The sequence below is a fragment of the Buceros rhinoceros genome, unplaced genomic scaffold, assembly GCF_000710305.1.
Source record: "Buceros rhinoceros silvestris isolate BGI_N320 unplaced genomic scaffold, ASM71030v1 scaffold29450, whole genome shotgun sequence".
In the NCBI taxonomy this organism is placed as follows: Eukaryota; Metazoa; Chordata; class Aves; order Bucerotiformes; family Bucerotidae; genus Buceros; species Buceros rhinoceros.
Genome location: NW_010389468.1, coordinates 20,685 through 38,159, shown reverse-complemented (window position 1 = coordinate 38,159; position 17,475 = coordinate 20,685). Strand labels below are relative to the sequence as shown.

Here is a 17,475-nt window from a genome sequence, read left to right as displayed (position 1 = left end):
GGCGGTCAAGCGCCCGGCGGGACGGCAGGGAGCTGAGGGGCCGGGAGGACAAAAAGCGGGGGCAGGCGAAGGGCCCTTTTATTCCTTAAAAAGGGACCTTTCCCCGGGGAAGAGCAGACGGGAGGGGGGAAGGCAGAAGCGGATAGTGAAGAAAAACAAAACCAAACCACCTCCAAAACCCCCTGAAAAGGAAAGCCCCAAGACTAGCATCAGTGATAAATTCTAACCTGCTAATAAACTACAGGGGAGCAACAAGGAACACTTCTTAAAACTTTATTGATTTACCACTTGATTAAAGCATGGAATATTATAACAGTATTATACATAGTATTTTCATGTAGAAAACTTTACATAGTCTTTCATATTATATAATTTTGGTATTCTCTCAAAAATGTATACATCCATTGGGCAAGGAACACTCTTTAAATTACAGATATTAAATGCACTTAATATGGAGATCTTCAAAAAACTTAGGTATCTTAAATACATGAAAACACATTTTACACAGAAGTAGCATTAAAGGTGCTAAATAAACTGAATTTACAGATAAAGGGAGCTACACTTCTGACAGAACAAGCTTAGTTCTACTTCAGACAAAGTTACTGTTGGTAATTGTTCTCAATGTTAAGACTGAGCTAAAATTTGGGGGGTGTGGGTAGTAGTGGACGTAGCTTTAGATTGTTCTGTTTACAGTTCAGAAAGTGAGATACGAGATGTAGATAACAAACCGCTGTAAAAATAATAGTATCTTGTACTGCAAGACACAGTGGAGTGAACATGGAGGGGATTAAGGTTTTCCTCATTAGCATCCTCCCCTGCCTAATGATCTCCTAGAGGGTTCCAAAACAAGAATAAATATCATGCGGTCTCCGTATTTATACCCTTATAGGTAAAGCAGTTTATATTTTAATTTCGTGCAGAACACTACTTTAGAAGTCTAAGAGGTTACTTTTTATGACTCCATGTATTGCACAGACGTCTTGACCTCTACCAGGACCATCATACGCTGACACAGAACCTTGTTCTCATTCATATTCCACTGACCCCAGTGGAACCACTACAGGCACATCACGGCTGTCAGCAGAGTTGGGACTAAATCGGAACCAGCAGTGGCTGCCGCAGGGGTTTGGGCTCAACATTTCAGCTTCGCTAAGATGCCTGTGGGTGCCGACCTTTCTGCCTGTGTAAGGAATCCAAACAGCCGTTCCAGGTATGACACTTCACGCGCCATTCTTACTGCTCTGAAGTGTACAACCCCAGAGAAGCGAGAGGATTAAGGCCGTTAGAATCCAGCTGCATTCCAGTCCCCTTCTCCTTTACGCACCACAGAGTCTGATGTCACATACCTAATTTCAGCAGTTTATAAATGGCATAAATACCAAAAAAAGCTGAAGTAAAAGAACAGTCTTGGAACTAAGGCCGAAGGACAGGATTGATCAAACCCTTATTCTATATGCGGAGAGTACAAATGCTGCACATTAAAGAAAGCCACAATGCAACAGTAATTTAAGATCTGAAAATTAAGAGACTTGTTTCAAGACATGAATTGTAAGGCTCTCAAAACACAGAAAATACAGTGAACTACAGAAAAAGCATGCAGCTTCCAGAGGTTTGTGTTTGGAGAGGAGACAAGGGCATACATTCAATGAGGCAGTGACATTCAAAATCTGAAAAATAAAGTTTCAAATATTTTCTTTAGGACTATCTAGGACTGGAAGAAAACGAAAAGCCTATTCTCACAAATTTAAATAGAATTAAAATAAATACTTCATGTTTCCTGTAACTGATGAGATGTCAATACCAAGCAATGAGCAACCACAGTGAACGCAACACAAAAGGACATTTCAAATGCCGCAAGTTAAATACCAGCATTGCTTATTTTCAGTCTTTTCCTATTGTGAAATATAGCCATATATTCCATTCTTCTCAGTATTACTATATAGGTTTAGTCTAATGGGTGTTTAACAGTTAGAGACACAACCATAGTTTATTTTTCTTTGGTTAAAAAAAAAATTAAAGCCTTATTACTACTATTGACTGTAAAACCATTCCTAAAACAATGCTTACGCAGGACAAGCTGATTTATTGAACAGCACCATATGAACCCTTTGGAAATAGCTAAGAAAAAAAAAAAGAGAAAGAAAGAAAGAATCCCAACAGCTCTGAGCGTGGAGCATCCCAGGACAACCTCAACTAAGGCCACCGTTCCAGGAAAGTCAACTTCAAAAGCAAAATAACAGGTTAAACACTTAATATTATTCAAATAAGTTGTTTCGTTTGTGGGGTTCTTTTGTTTTGCTTTTAAATCCTGTTACATTTCAGGTTTGCTACTGATGGATACCACAACAGTTAATATAACACCTTTGTTTACATTATTTTAGGCAGTGGAACCTCTCCTCTCATCCTGCCACTCTTCCAGTTTACAGAAGTCTTAAAACTTGAGACGTATTTTGGAAGACAGAGCTGACTCCTGCAGTACTTCACCTGTAAACTGGAATTCTATCACGGAAACAGGTGCCACAGAAACCTGCTGCATTTTGCAGAAAGGAAGAAAAATCTCGAGGGTGAGCAGAGCTGCAGCGCTGTCACTGTTCGCTCACAGATACCTTCACAGCATAGAAATGTCTTGGTAACTCTCACAGTATATGAATTAAAATGTTTAATTTTGCTAGAGTAGTTTCTTGGGATTCAATTTTTTTTTTTTTGATCACAATAGGAACTAGTTGAGAACAAAAGCATTTGCACAAAAAGACAAATCAGAAGTTGCAGATCTGCAGTCAAGAGACAAACTCCTATCTATTAAGGACGGGACTTCCTGCTAAACAGACACAATTACTACTAAATACACTGTACTCAAGGGTAAAATGCGGTTTTATTTGGTCTGAATCTTGTTTTTAATGTAACTGTTATGGTCTGTTCGTGATCTGGCAACATATGAAAGTAAATGGGAAGTTTAAGTCTTTTTGGTTTTTTTTAAATGCCTTTAACCAAAGACTAACAGACTGAATACAGCAGATGCTATTGTGTCCTCCTGATGTAAAACCTTCCATAAAACCAAAAATAACTCTCAGAGGATGAAGCACAGATATTAAAAAAAAGTTTAAAAACCAACTTGCTAAACAGGAGAAAACCCCTTTCCCCAGGTATCCTACAGGCTGTCCACCCCAGAAGCTCCAACACGCTGCCTGGTCTAGTCGTGGTCACACAAAGAAGAACCCAGAATGATCTTTGGTGGTGATCAGCCACTGCAGTGGAGTTTATTATGAACACATGAGCTGACATCACAAGGCTGCACAACTATAGTAATGATTTCCAAGGGGCGTAATTTCTGGTAAGGAATCCCGCTGATTTATCAGATTTAGCTGGGATGCAAGACTGAACAGTTGAGAAAAGACTAGAAGAGACAGACTATCGTAAGGATGACCAGCATTGAAACAAAGAGATTTACAGCTACGGTATTAACTTGGTAAGCAATAATTTAAACAAAACCGCTGGTAGTTTTGTAGGATGGACAGAACGTGATTTTCTTCCTCCTCCCCAAATGCCATTGTGGTAGGAGTAACTTGCTGCTGTGTTGATACACCAGGGTCCCATTTTCTCCCATCCACTTTAATCCATCTGGGGAACACAGCTTCACATACAAGCTGAAGGATCCAACCCTGCTTAGGGCTACCATGAAGGTAAAGTCACCCCAGCTGTCCGTATCTGCTCCTCTGTTACGCAGATTTTGAACACAACACCTATCCGCAGGAAGAACTTCCGCAGCACAGCTCGAAGCTCAGGAATCAGGTCAAATTGCATGATTTCACACAAATATGGGTAGTATGTTGAAGCATGTGCCCTAAACTATCAAAGAAGATATGAAAAAAATAACGTTATTTTCTATTAATATAGGAAAAAGCAGAGTTTTTACACATGCATGGCTACACCAAGCTGTTAAAACACAAGGTTTCACCCTATCAAAGGCCCTCCTGGATGGCTAAAGGGCCACCAAAGCCCAAGGGTCCGTTTTCCGCAGCAGCCTTAGTGGATGCCTACAGAAAACCATACTCAGAGCGTGCATTTGGCATTACTTCCCTGGAACAGTCACGCTGTTTTGTGGCTCAGGGTTTTCTCAGGCTAGAGGTGGTATCAGGAAGTACTGGTAGAAACACCTAACTCTGGCGTGAATTTGTCCAGTTCCTTCTCCAGCCTCTTTAAAATATCATCTACGATATGTAACAAAGCCTTCCACAGCTGAACCAGCGTGTGAGGAAGAACCTCCATTATGTGTTTGATTTTTTTTTTTTCCACCCCCTAGAGTGACTTACCAGCTCCAAACCTCTCATTCACTATCTATTCCGGTATAACCATTACCATCCCCATCCCTCTCCATGCTAATGACCACTTTATGCACCTCTTTTTGTTTCTTTTCTGGATAACGAGTCACTGTGTAAAAGTCTAACCTACGCAGAGTTCTGAGTACGAGAGCCAGTCTGTGTGCCTTATTCCTGGGACACTGTCAACCCTTTTCCAGCTCCATTACACCCCTTTCGATCCCGCGGGGGATCAGAGCTACAAACAGTGTTCAAGATGCAAACGTGTCACAAATTTAAACAAGAAATACGTTTTGTCCTCTATTCCTTTCCTACTAATGTATTAGGAAACTAATAATTCCTAACTAATAATGCATTAGTTACAGGGAAAGTTACTGGAATACTTCCACCATAGAACTTTTTATGACAAAAAATACAGGGGTGTGAACTACAGAAGAGCCAAGTTGCTGCTTCCTCTACCAAGAGTTAAGATTATTCTCAGAACACGCCGTAACTACAGGGACATCACCGAATTGGCGCTACATGGAGAGGCATGCTACCACCACCAATTTCTTACGTCTTGGTAAACTGCAATAAAACATTCCAAACTACACAAGAGAGAACTGAAATTACACTCTTTACAATACAGGAAAAAAAAAGGAAAAAAACCACTTTAAAAAAAGATGGAAGTACAATAGTATTGGAAAGTTAAAAATAAAAATAAGCAACTTCCAGAAGTTTCTCTGCGTGTCCTAACAGAGAGAGTATTTGCATTCACCTTTCCCTCAAAAGGGCTGAGATCCTGAAAATTAACTTTTCCCATCGCTGTCAAGGAACCAAAATGCTAATTTTATAGTGGTGAAATTTACCTCTGCCATTCCTGTGCAGCTGCAATACAGCACAAGCCCATCCTTTACTGCACACTCATGAAAGCTCTGCAGTAATTCTACCATTACTTCCGTACAACTGTGAATTTCACGGGTGCAGTCTGATTTTTACGATGTAGAATGCTTGCAAAAAGTGGAGATGTAGCGATTACTGCATTGTACCCGCTCTGTAAGTGAACTACTACTACACCTCACAAGACGGATGATAATAAAGGCTGACTTCAACAGAAACAGAAATTTAAAAAATACCTGAATGCAAAGACACCCAGCCTGTTCTTACCTTTTCATCACTGATTTTTAGTGTTTTTGTTAAAAGCAACAGCAGGAGGTTGGTCCAAGCTTCTCTGTGGCTTTCTGAGTTCACGGTAATAAAATACGCCAGAGCTTCACTGCATACACTAAAGAGATGACCCACACAGAAAACCCATTACAAGTTTTTATAATGTGCATCACTTGTCCTCTCATAGTGTATTTTGTTTTCAAGGAAGATGCATTTCCATGGGAAAGCCTTCAATCACAACAAGTTTATGCAACAAGTTTAATGACACAACTTTGTCTCCATGCTTTTTCTGTTACAGTAGTTGTAACAGATAACTGAACTGAAATAGAGTTCGTGTTGTCAACAAAGAACCACAGAGTCAGAGGTGGAAGAGTCTTGTTTTCCTCATAAACATGCTATAATTATTGTCTTGTCACCTTCAACCTGCAAACGTTATTTCCTGGTCCTTACATTGGGACAGCTTAGGCAACGGCACAGGAAAGAGTCCTCCCTCCAACTCTAGACAGCTTTATGAAAGATCTGCCGAGCTCAGCATCACGGATTAAAGAGGAATCACTACTGTATTAATGCACTTTTGGTCCTTGCAGGGGACTGTCAGCACAAAGTACAAACTGTACCACTTACTACGGCTATTTCTGGGGCACTATTTTAATGAAAGAAGGAACGGAACTTCCCCTTTAACACACTAAAAAGATTAATATGTCCATAGATGCTGACAAAATCAGAAGACTACTGAAATCCACTGCCTTAGTGCCAATAGCAAGTTGAAGAGTTCTTCACATTTGATTGGAGATTAGTGCTCTGAACTTTTACATGCCAACAACTCACTTTTTAGATAAAGTGGATCCCAATACTTTTTTATATTAATTTAGCATAATTTTTACATTTACCTAAGTTGCAGGTATAGAGCAGCTTACAGTACGCTGTTTAAACTACTGTATCCTATTATACCTCTGAATATCATTATGTGCTCGGCTATGAAAAGTATTCATACACCACCACTTCCGTAAGGAAAAGCTTACGTCAGGCAAGAAGGTGCTTGTCATCAGAACCATGCCGGTACTCTTACCTAAGCAGCCGCTGTTGTATAGCGTCCCAGGAGTCGCGGCGGTTTTCATCCACATACATTCGGAAGAGTATTCTCAAGCAGCAAGCCAAGCTGCTGGTCTCTTGTTTTAAGAGATTAGGTTTTGATTTACCCTTGAACCCTAGAAATCGGTTACACACAGGGAGAGGGGAAACATTCACACCTGTAGTTACTAGCTGAGAGGTGAAGTTTATCAGCAATACCCCCACTAGTGAACAGTAATGATTTCTTGTCCAGATAGATTAGGTCTCAATCAAAATCAAGCAGGAGGAAATACTGTTTATAAAGATACTTAACTACAGTAGTACCAACTGCGTGGCCCTACTTTAACCAAAAAAGCAGATAATTTAGCAAACAAAATTATTCAAGTCATCAGGCAGGAGACAAGAAATAGAAGGATACAACATTGCCTGATGAACTGCAGAGATTATTGCAGGGGAACACTTCTGTATCTTGATAGCTGAAGTTATAAGTATGGCTCAGTACTTTTACCAAATTAAAAACAAAAGCCTCACCTGCTCTCCACAACACAGTTCGCTGTTCGTAATTTGAATTAAAGGCTTTTGAAAATGAATGGGACTCTTGCAGACAATCTAGTAACTTAAAGAGGTGATGTGAAGACATATATTTATACATTCCTTGGTCTTCTGTGTCAATGTGGATGTCTGCATCCAGTGCATCTCTCTAAGGTGAGAGGGAGAGGAGAAACAGAGAGAGACACAGGGAGGCATGTCAACAACATATTCTTTCTATATATGCTTAAGAGACTTTGAGATTTCACGGACCATATACCAGTAACTCCAGATTCCACTTTCAGGTACAAGTGAAATGTTAGTGGAACGCAACCCAGCAGAGTGGTCCTGTCAAGTACCAGAGCTGTACTTTTTTCAGTAGGATGTTTTAAAGGAGAGGTTATGGTCTATCCTAGTTACTGGTAAGAAAAAAAAAAATAAAAATTGAACAATAAGGGAAGAATCTCCCTTATCAAGGCATAGGAAAAAATCATAGCAATACAATATAAAAGATTTCCTGTCTTCCAGGAGCTGACTGAGTAGGTCTGCTGAATTCTGCAAACCATCAAACTCAACCACAAAAACAGTCCAAGTTTAAAAAGTTGCGTAGTGTAGAAATTCCCTATCTTTGGCTAAGGTCACGTTTCATTAAAATCAATATTTTTTAGTTAATTTCATTAGGAATTTAACCGCACCACCCCCAAAACACTACCTGAATGCACCAGCTCAAACTTCTAGCTTAGGGCTTTAACACACCCGAGCAAAAGCACCTTGTACTATTCCCTAGAAGGATAATCACTGGGGACAAGGATCTCTCTGAAAAATCCTCTCGCCAAAACAAATTAAAACCATTCCTGATGAGTATGTATTTATTATAAAAACATATTATATTATATAATAAAAACAATGGTAATAAAATTCTAATAATCCTACAGGCAGACTGCCAGGAAACACTGGAGTCAGAAAAACACACCTCGCAGCCTCGGAGTAATGACACACATTCAGGGCAGCGCTGGGAGCTCGAAAACATCCTCTATGTTGTAAACACACCTCAGAGCATGCCACAGGCTTTGCGCTTTACTGCCACAACAAGGTTATAAGTAAGTCTGGTGGTACCTGAGCTGCAGCCATGTGCTCAGCATCTTCCTTCTTGCTCGTTGCTGGATAGAACACTATATTGTCAATGGTCTGTATCAATTCCAGCTGTACCACGCACTTTATAAGGAGGCCAGCAAATAGTTTCTGGTCTAATGAAATGAAGTAACACAAGTTTCAGAAGCAACTTATGACAACTGCTTTGCAGCAGGCTAGCAAAACTCTACATTACCATTTTGGTATTTAGTGATGCTCTGAATTATGAGGAAATTTCTCTGCAAGGCATGAACACAAGTTGTAAAGATGTACCCCAAGTTTGAGTGCCCAAAAATTTTTCTGCAGAACTACAGAAGTAGCCTAAGAGTGGCTATAAAAGTGCATTTAATAAACCCACGTATTTTCCTTACTTGTATAAGGACCACCTTTCCAGCTCTCATTTGAAAATTGACTTTGTCCTCTTTCTGAAGCATTTTTATCCATGCTGCTTAAAGACTGGTGATCTAGGTCTAAATCCTAGAAGAGAATGCAGAACAATTCTAGCAATCCAAAACACCAGCTACCAACCAGCTATCAGTTTTCAGATGACTTCATTAATCTTAGATTCAAAGGCTTCCTGCATCCAATCTCCCCATCCTTACAAAGACACCAAATACAAGCTAATGTAATTAGCTTTACATTAGAAGCTAATGTAATTCCAGTATTTGTTGTGTATTTACTACTGTAAGATATTGTGAAAGCTAACCTAACATCAAACCCTTCTAGTTAGTTTGTTGCATTGGATTAACTCTTACCAAGTGTTTTTCAGCTGAATCTTCTTCCATTCCCACCGGCCTCCATGTCAGCAAGCTTCACAAAATAAAATAAAAATAGGTAAATATTGTTGCTCTGGAACCAGGTATTACTATGAGAATTAAATCTGTGAACTTACACATGAGGAATAGTAGTTTTGAAGATTTCTAGCATACAATCGCATGTCTGACCCCAGACTTCAGGGCTGAATTTCTGTCCGTTTAGTATTACCAGGTTTTCTAGGCAGTTTGTACCTGATCGAGCCAACTGCTCATTATCTGTGAAAGAAATGTTCCATATTTATCAAATTCTACAATATCAATGAAAAATTAAGCATTCTTTATTACTGCTCCATTGAACGTTTTTTATTGGTACTGTGAAATGCATATAATAAAGTATATTACAATAGCATCAAGCTTAGGAACCTACTAAATAAAAAATTAATGTTTAAAAATAGACTTCATGAGATTGAAACCCAAACAGAAAAGAAAGGACCAGAGAGAAGCAGAAAGGCAGCATACAGTGAGGAAGGAAAGGCACCAATTAGAAGCTTAGGATTTCCTGCAAGGTAGTGCCCTCACATTCCACGCCAGGAATATGCTGAATTTCAGGCATAAGAGTTGGATCCCAAAGGAAAACACATTTCGAAAGTTGTATTTTAAAGTGCGAGGTGGTTGGGGGCAGGAATCAGAATGCATACGTGTGTGTGTAAATAAATGAAGTAATTTATCCGTGCAGCCAAATGCAAAAAGGTTATTGGCAGATTACCGCAACTTTTTAAAAGCTTTTGCTCTGTCTCAATAGCACCATAAACACATTATAAACACATTAACAGAGAGCTGCCTAACTGATTGAACAGAACAATGCTTGAGTATTTCAGGTACTGCACCCATCTGTTACATACCATTGTCCTAAAGGTAGTTTTTCGTTCTTTCAAAATTCAGTTAACTTTCCCCTTCTTAAGTAACGAGCATTTTAAGAAACACAGTAATCGAAATATACAAGTAAATAAAGTACCTTGTTTTACACACCAGTGTAACTGCGCAAGGATGTCAGGAAGAAGGATCTCATTTAAAGCTTCATAAAACTGTGTAAATACATCACAGATTGCATAAAGTGCGTGGTTGCATGTAGTCGTCATCCATTCAGATTTCTATGAGAAAAAATGAGATGTCTTTGTTTTTCTGTGGGTTCTGTGATGACAGCACTTGGCTTACGCACAGCTATTCAGCAAAGACCATGGCCTCTGAGGAGAGGAGCAGAGCTCAGAAACTGCTAAAAAGCCTCACTACTGCAGATGGCTTCTCAGAAGCATTTCGATGGCCTTGTCCATAGTTTTCGGAACAGTATTCGCTTTCACAAAGTGAAATAGGCTGCTTGAATGCAATATTCTCCTTGAATACATTCAGACAGACATATAGGCCACTGGATACTACTGACAAGTTTCACAGAATGCAGCAGACTACAACAACCCATCATTACGTTTGGGGCAGTATGGAGTGGAAATACTTTGACAAGACAAGCAATACACACTGCTGCCTTGATTGTTTGATTCCTAAAAAATCAACTCTAATATTTGCTTGACTTTTGGTTTTGTTTTTACCTCTGTTTGTTGTTCAGGGAGTTTCATATTATCAAAAATCCGAAACACGATTCTGAACAGATCTTGCCACCAGTGGTTTTCAAAGGTATGGCCATAACTCTTCATTATTTCAAACATCACTGTTAAGCCTCTATAACAAACCCAAACAATTAAAGGACAAAATGTTAAAGTGTGTACCTGTGATCTCAGCACTCACTGAACTGGGAAAAAAAGAAAAAAAATAAAAGCTTTAGTACCTTGTTCGAACATCTAATTTGCAACGATTGATGATACATGAAAGTTCAAATAAAATGGGAAACCATCCTCTGACCCATACTCTGTCCCCAGGAGCAACATTCATGTCATCACTTGTATATTCTCTTAAAACCTTGGAGACAGGCAGGAAAAAAGAGATTTAAAAAAAAAAAAAATCTCAAAAAAAATCTTTGACAGACTTACATACTAGTAGTGGCACACACAGACTTGAAAAGTTAGCTTAGTTTCTACTGTAACACCAAAATACTGTTAACAAGTATAAACCTGAGACATAACTATGTGAAAACACCAGAGAAAAAACATATATGGAAGTAAACTCTTGAATCTTTTACACCTAAGTCCTGCTAAAGGCTTTACAAGTTGCAGAGTTTTGGACTTCAGGAAGCAAGTTTAACAGTGGCAGGCAACAATTTCATGAACATAGGTAATAAGGAAATCTAAGTTTGTCATAAACCACCTCTACGCTTTTCTGGCACACTGAGTCCAGCACACGCATCTTGCAATGGTAACACACAACTGCAGTCTAACCCCAGGCTCTTTCCAGCAAAGGGATTATTATATCAAGTGTTCACACAATAGGCTGATGTAGAAAAATATGTGTGTCTGTAACCAATTTAAACCAGACATAATTCGGCCAACAGAACAATAAGTATTGTTTTCCAGGTCATCCTAACACACACCAAAAAAACCCCCCAAAAGGACTGTTTCATTCAGTTATTTCCAGTTTGGACAGAGGAGACTTAAAATTTTTTAATTACTCCTGGTTTACTGCCTATGTAATACCAAATTGACTCCTAATTCTGAATTAAGCTTTTAAAACAAACACTTGCTGTTGGAAGACTGTAGTTTGAGCATGGAAATTCTTTCTTAGTTAAAAGATTAGCCTTGGTTTAACAGTAGAAGATAGTGTAAGAATACACAAGGGTAAAAATTCAATGAAAATACCTGTGGTCTCTCTGAAACATATTTTGCACAATACCGAATAAGTCTAATAGCTTCCATGCTGGTGTCCGGAAATGCAACATTACAGGCAAACTCAGAAAGACATTTTACTGCATCCTGAAATGAGTCAATTGCTGCTGGAAAGTGCTGTTGAAAAATATTTGCTGTGAAGAACAAACAGAATTTACTGCTGTTGAAATCCAGAGATAAATGGACATTGATCTACATACATCAGCCATGGTATATACCACTTCGGAATGGACAAACGAGGGGACCAGATCTTCTAGATTAAATATGGTTCTGTTCTCCCCTGCATTCTTCCCCATCCCACCCCACCACCCAAATTTGTCAGCATGACATTTTATCAGGTTGGATAACTACCAATTTTATACTCCAGGATTATTTCATGCCTTCTTATATGGCTCAGTTTCCTCACACAGCATATGCAACCCAAAGCTCTTAAAATATTTTGAAATACAGGAGCAAAGCTTGATGTCAGGTTCCCTGCTGTGAACCACGGTACCTAAATTTATTAAATTATCTAAGCCTATACTAATTCATATTCTTGTAGCAGGAGAGGAAAAAGCTGTTAGATTTCAGACTTAAGGGACAGACTGAATACAGAATAAATCAAATGCATAGAAACTTTTGAACAAACTACAACTCCCAAAATCTGTGCAATTCAGGTTAGCAAAGATGGCTTTGTTACTACCCGCATTTATTAAATACTGCCCATAGCTCTTTTTCCTCATTCAACTTAATGGGAAGAGAGTAGATTCAGGACATTTAAAGACATTACAATAAATACTGAAAGTTTGTTTCAAGAATATTCGAGTCAGTGGTCTTCCTTTGAGAGCAGCAGCAGTCTGCTATTCACATACACTTCTAGAGCAGATAGGGTGGACGAGCTGAACTCTACAAGGACTCGCGTGTCAGCGTCACAAGCTTTATGATCCCCACCATATGATGCTGAATCAGTGTGGAAGCTTGTGAACTATGTTCCCTAATGCAAAACAAACACTGTGGCAGATTGGGCAACATCCAAAGTTACTGACTCTGTTCCAAAGTTCCAACATTCTACTGCAGGATATCAAGGTCTAGTCTTTCCTCTCCATAGCAATCAGGGCACTCAACACATAAGACCTAGCTGCAAGGTCTGGCAGCAAGATCTTGTGTTTATTTACCTGGAAATACAAAAGTCTTCTTCAGATGGGCATTTTAAACCAGAATCACAGCAGCGAAGCTCATTTGGGTACTCGCACCTGTCAAATGTTACTTACTAACTATGTGCGCTGTGGTTTGAAAGGCCAGCTCCACAATGTTCCCATCATGGTCTGATGCTGCCTGATGAAAGACTGCAAAGATATTCTTCCAGCCCGAACGAATATTACCAGCTTGAGAGTTCACCATCTGAGCAATGCAGCGTATCACCATGTCCCGAATAGTTGGAGATCTTAAAAAAAAAAAATATACAGACTTTCAAACGTGGCACAGTTTTACAGTGGCACAGAGTAATGGTGCCACTTCCATGTATGTGACAATCTAACCCACACCAAGTGACATCTTTAAATAAGACTAAAGTGAGCTAAGACAGACATTGCAGTGCATCACACCTGTTTTTCTTCATAATATGCTCAAAAGGCCTTAGGAAGTCTTTCTGGAAGCGGAAGTTGGCTAACTCTCCCTTCTCAAGAAATTTCATTGACAGCTGCCTTAAGGAGTCTACTGCAAAGATGGCGACATCTTCATTAGGGTTACATCCAACCTAGAAAAAAGCACATTCTCAAACACTTACCAGCTAACGTACTGAGTAACACATTCATTCCAGTTTTATATCAGTCCACTAAAAATCACTAGCATGTTCTAGCTTTCACATATGTAGAAAATAGGGGGTTACTTTTGGAGAGGGCTTTCTTAGTCACCTGATCCACCTAAAGAGACCCACGGATTTTATATATAACAAGTGCAGAAGTAGAACAGCCAGAGAGACACTAAAAAAAAAAAGTATCTAAAACATCCCCATCCAAACATGGCCCAGCTTCCTACAGAAAATAATTTTGTTATTCCAGGATCATCCATGTATGTTTCAGAGAAAAACTAACTTGGCATTTTTTCAGAAGGATAAGCCAACGACAAAAAAAAAAACCAAAACAACAAATACAAAAATCATATAATGAAGTGATTAAAGATCATTCTCAAAACTATTTCCATTTCTATTAATACACTTTAAATTTTTAAATAGGTGCTTCCTTTAGGTGCCTCTAATGGAATTTTTTTTTTTAAATATCACATCCTACACCACTAAGAACATAAGAGGAAAAAGCTGATTAAAGAAGTTCTGCTATTTATCTATGTTCTGTAACTTGATTTAAAAAAAAAAAATACCTTATTGAAGTGATCTCCAATCACATGCCAAATCCTTGACCACTGCAGCCTAATGCGATTCATGTTGTAATACGATATCTCCACTATCTTCTGCAGGCTGAACATGCGGGGGTGGTGCGGGGAAGCCAGCTCGTCCATGGAGACAGCACACAGCCACCGGACAAAGTCAACTGAACATTAAAACGCACCACTGTAAGTTCAGGATGTTGCACTGCAAGAGCTCCTGTAACCCACCAGAGGGTCACATACGTACCTATTGCATTTCCATCCAGCCTAGTCGATCCTGTGAATATCCTACGGAACAAATAAAGGAGCTGCAGTTTTAGCTCTGCATCCACAAGAGTCAATCACATCTCAGAGCAGTAGGCAAACGTCAGCACATCTCCAGGAGGTTCTTTACAATCCTCCCTGCCCCGAACTCTGCAACTGTTTCACTCTTACTCTTTTGCAGCAGTTCATGTCCTTGTAGGCTGAGCATACTCTTCCCTGCTGGAAGTCCCAGTCTACTGTGCTCCCTCCCCACTGCAGGAAACGGACACAGGTTTGCATTTTTATCCAGGGCAAGTAGTGCTGGAACACTCATTTGGTGACAGTATGTTAAATTTCACAGGGAGAATAAAAAGACATTAAAAAGCCTTGCTGCAAAACTTCACTGGATGTCAGCCACCTGTCTGATCTTTACGCGATTCAAGAATACTTTAAGTTGTGGCTGTCAAAATAGACAGCAGAAAGACTATGGATGCATCACTGTCCCTTCTGCCCCTTCAGTAGCTCAGAGCCTTGAGAGGACTTCAGACCACTGCTTGCAGTTCAGACATAACACTGGTAAGTGGAGAACGTTCCCAAATCTTTCAGGCTTTGATATGGCAGTACAGACATTGACATTACAATAAACACTACAAGTCTGAACGTATCCGTATGGTATTACAGACTTGCCCAATAGTTTCAGTAATAGTAAGAGTCCTCTTCCAAGACATGGTTTATGATATAAGCATCTCTCTGCATGATTTATAGAATATAGACTGTGCTTCATTACATTTTTAATAGAATAATGGCATCTAATTATTTTGGATTCCTGTCCAGTTCAGGCCAAATCAAAGAATAAGAGAGGAAAAAACCCACCCCCCAAATACACAGAATACACACAAATACACGGAATACAAGCTAGAGACAATTATCAGACAGATTTGTAAAACAAAAATAGCTAAAATACCAGGCTAATTGTGGTCTTCACTGACTTACTCCAAAGGAAAGGCGTAAAAACACATGCAGACACAGAGTGCCCGTTTTCACAATACACCACATTATACTGCTTTTACAACACATTATACTGCCTTTCTTTTGTGACTACAACGTGCCTAAAAAGATAAACTTAATGGGTCCAGAGAAAGCCTCTAAGTATCAGCATCTTTCTCACAAGAGAAATACACTTCAAGAACAAAAGTCTCTGTCAGAGTCCGCAAATAAAGTGAGAATGGTCAGAAAGGTCAAGTCGCATTCTCCCCAGAAAGGTTGTACTGCCAGTACCTGTCTACTGCTACCACTACACTCTGCGAACTGGTCTCTCCCACGGACTCTTGAATGCTCGCCATATGCCGTTTATCAGCTCCACTTCCAACGAGGTTACCTGCAATACAAGCCATTAAAAACAGTATCTAGCACCATGAAATCATGACTGTTAACCCCAACTTTATATATCTTTAGACAAAGAAAAGCGACTACTGCTTCCAGTTAGCTTGTAATTTACACAGAGCAGATGGTGCCTTTGCCAGATCTGTGCCAAATTATTACAAAATTAAACATCCAGCAAGAAGCATGACCCCCTACCCCCCACTTAGGGCATTGTGTTTTGACCATCACATTTATTAAGTTAAGGTGATGTAATGCTGTTAATAAAATTGGAAATAAGAAAATATTATTTTAAAATATTAGCTCTAAGTCAGATACAACGCAGATACAGGTAATGCTGGGCACAGTTCTGTTATATTTAGCATCATCATTGTGTAGAGCATCAGCTCCAGAGTATTTTCACATTAAAAGGTTTCCTTGATAGTTTTCCAAAGATTAAGGCAACTTGCCTTGTCCCTCTAATTTACACCTTAAAATTGAAGGTTTGTTTCTTGCACATACTGTAGGAACAATAAGAACTGGAACAGCAAACCCAAAACGCAGAGATAAGAAATTGTTTTGGAAAACAAATTATCAGTCATTAAAACATCTATTAGTTCCTGAAGATAAATGACTTGTTTTTAATAGTAAAAACAAGAGCATAAAACCCACAAACAAGTAAAACTGGTAACAAAACCACATCTTGGTAAGTATGGCAAAACAGTTTTGACAACAACATATTCCAACAAATAAATCTGGAGGAGTTTTGTTAAATAGCCTAACCCAATTACAAAGTTAGAATAGATTTGGTAATTACAAATACATCTTGAAAGATACAGTTCAATTTTTTAAAGTTTTATTAATGCAGTATGGCTTCCCCTGGAAGCAAGTACATGTATCTTGTAACACTGAGCTTTCTTAGCCATCATACCTCGCTTATACGTGCATCCTTGTGAAGTTCAAAATTAATCATCTTACCTAATCCCAGGCCCATAAACTCTTCCCCTCCAGACGCATAGCCTTTAATGCTTCCTTCCCTTTCACGCCCAGAGCCAGATAAATACCGCGTTTTCACTCCCGTTCCTATAAGTTGTGCTAGTTCCAGCTGGCTAATACATTTCAAGATCTAAAACCAAAAATATTTAAAACATTGTGTTTCTGGACATCATAATATTTTTATTCCTAACATATATTTATTGAATATTTATAACCTTCCCAGGTTTTCTAACCTTTAAAACAACTTTTGACAGCAATAACAGTTTTGATGTAGCTGAAACATTACTAATACAACTGAAAATAAAAGTTGAGTGATTCATTCAAGATCACCAGCTGCCACAAATCCTTCCAATATGAGGAAAAAATAAACAGTCCCTCAAAATCTAACTTGGATCTCTAACTACTAGAGGAAACCTTTTTATTACTTCTCAGAGCATCAACTTTCAAAACTATGATCACCTCAGAGTTGACGTAGAGAGTTCACTGTCCCAGAGAGATGAAAAGACTGAATTATTGCAGCTACCACTTTCAGAAACCATGTTCCAACATAGACAGTGAAAATGCCAAAAGTGTGCCTTGCCATCAACACAAAACTGATTGTCCCTTATTTCATATCCCCCCCTGCAGCACCCTCGGACTGGCACGAGCGCTTGTGAGGCTATGCTATAAGCCAGGCCCGAGTAATTTGCCAGCTAGAGTAGCTTTAGGCTCATATTATCATGTAGCCAATTCTAGCACCAG

At 39.1% G+C, this 17,475-nt stretch overlaps 1 protein-coding gene across 1 annotated transcript in view; it reads right to left on the bottom strand.

Annotated features, from left to right (window-relative positions):
• Positions 1-3,669: 3,669 nt before the first annotated feature.
• ARFGEF2 (ADP-ribosylation factor guanine nucleotide-exchange factor 2 (brefeldin A-inhibited)) overlaps positions 3,670-17,475 on the bottom strand; it is a gene marked incomplete at its 5' end in the record, with an annotated part of 27,105 nt that continues 13,299 nt past the window's right edge. Inside the window, 18 exons of the mRNA XM_010134439.1 lie at positions 3,670-3,846; positions 5,463-5,580; positions 6,532-6,670; positions 7,065-7,233; positions 8,178-8,308; positions 8,564-8,669; positions 8,948-9,002; positions 9,085-9,223; positions 9,963-10,098; positions 10,549-10,678; positions 10,785-10,915; positions 11,749-11,909; positions 13,026-13,198; positions 13,359-13,510; positions 14,131-14,300; positions 14,384-14,424; positions 15,658-15,757; positions 16,717-16,864. Coding sequence (XP_010132741.1) covers positions 3,670-3,846; positions 5,463-5,580; positions 6,532-6,670; positions 7,065-7,233; positions 8,178-8,308; positions 8,564-8,669; positions 8,948-9,002; positions 9,085-9,223; positions 9,963-10,098; positions 10,549-10,678; positions 10,785-10,915; positions 11,749-11,909; positions 13,026-13,198; positions 13,359-13,510; positions 14,131-14,300; positions 14,384-14,424; positions 15,658-15,757; positions 16,717-16,864 — 2,376 coding nt within the window. The remainder of the gene's footprint in view (positions 3,847-5,462; positions 5,581-6,531; positions 6,671-7,064; positions 7,234-8,177; positions 8,309-8,563; positions 8,670-8,947; positions 9,003-9,084; positions 9,224-9,962; positions 10,099-10,548; positions 10,679-10,784; positions 10,916-11,748; positions 11,910-13,025; positions 13,199-13,358; positions 13,511-14,130; positions 14,301-14,383; positions 14,425-15,657; positions 15,758-16,716; positions 16,865-17,475) is intronic.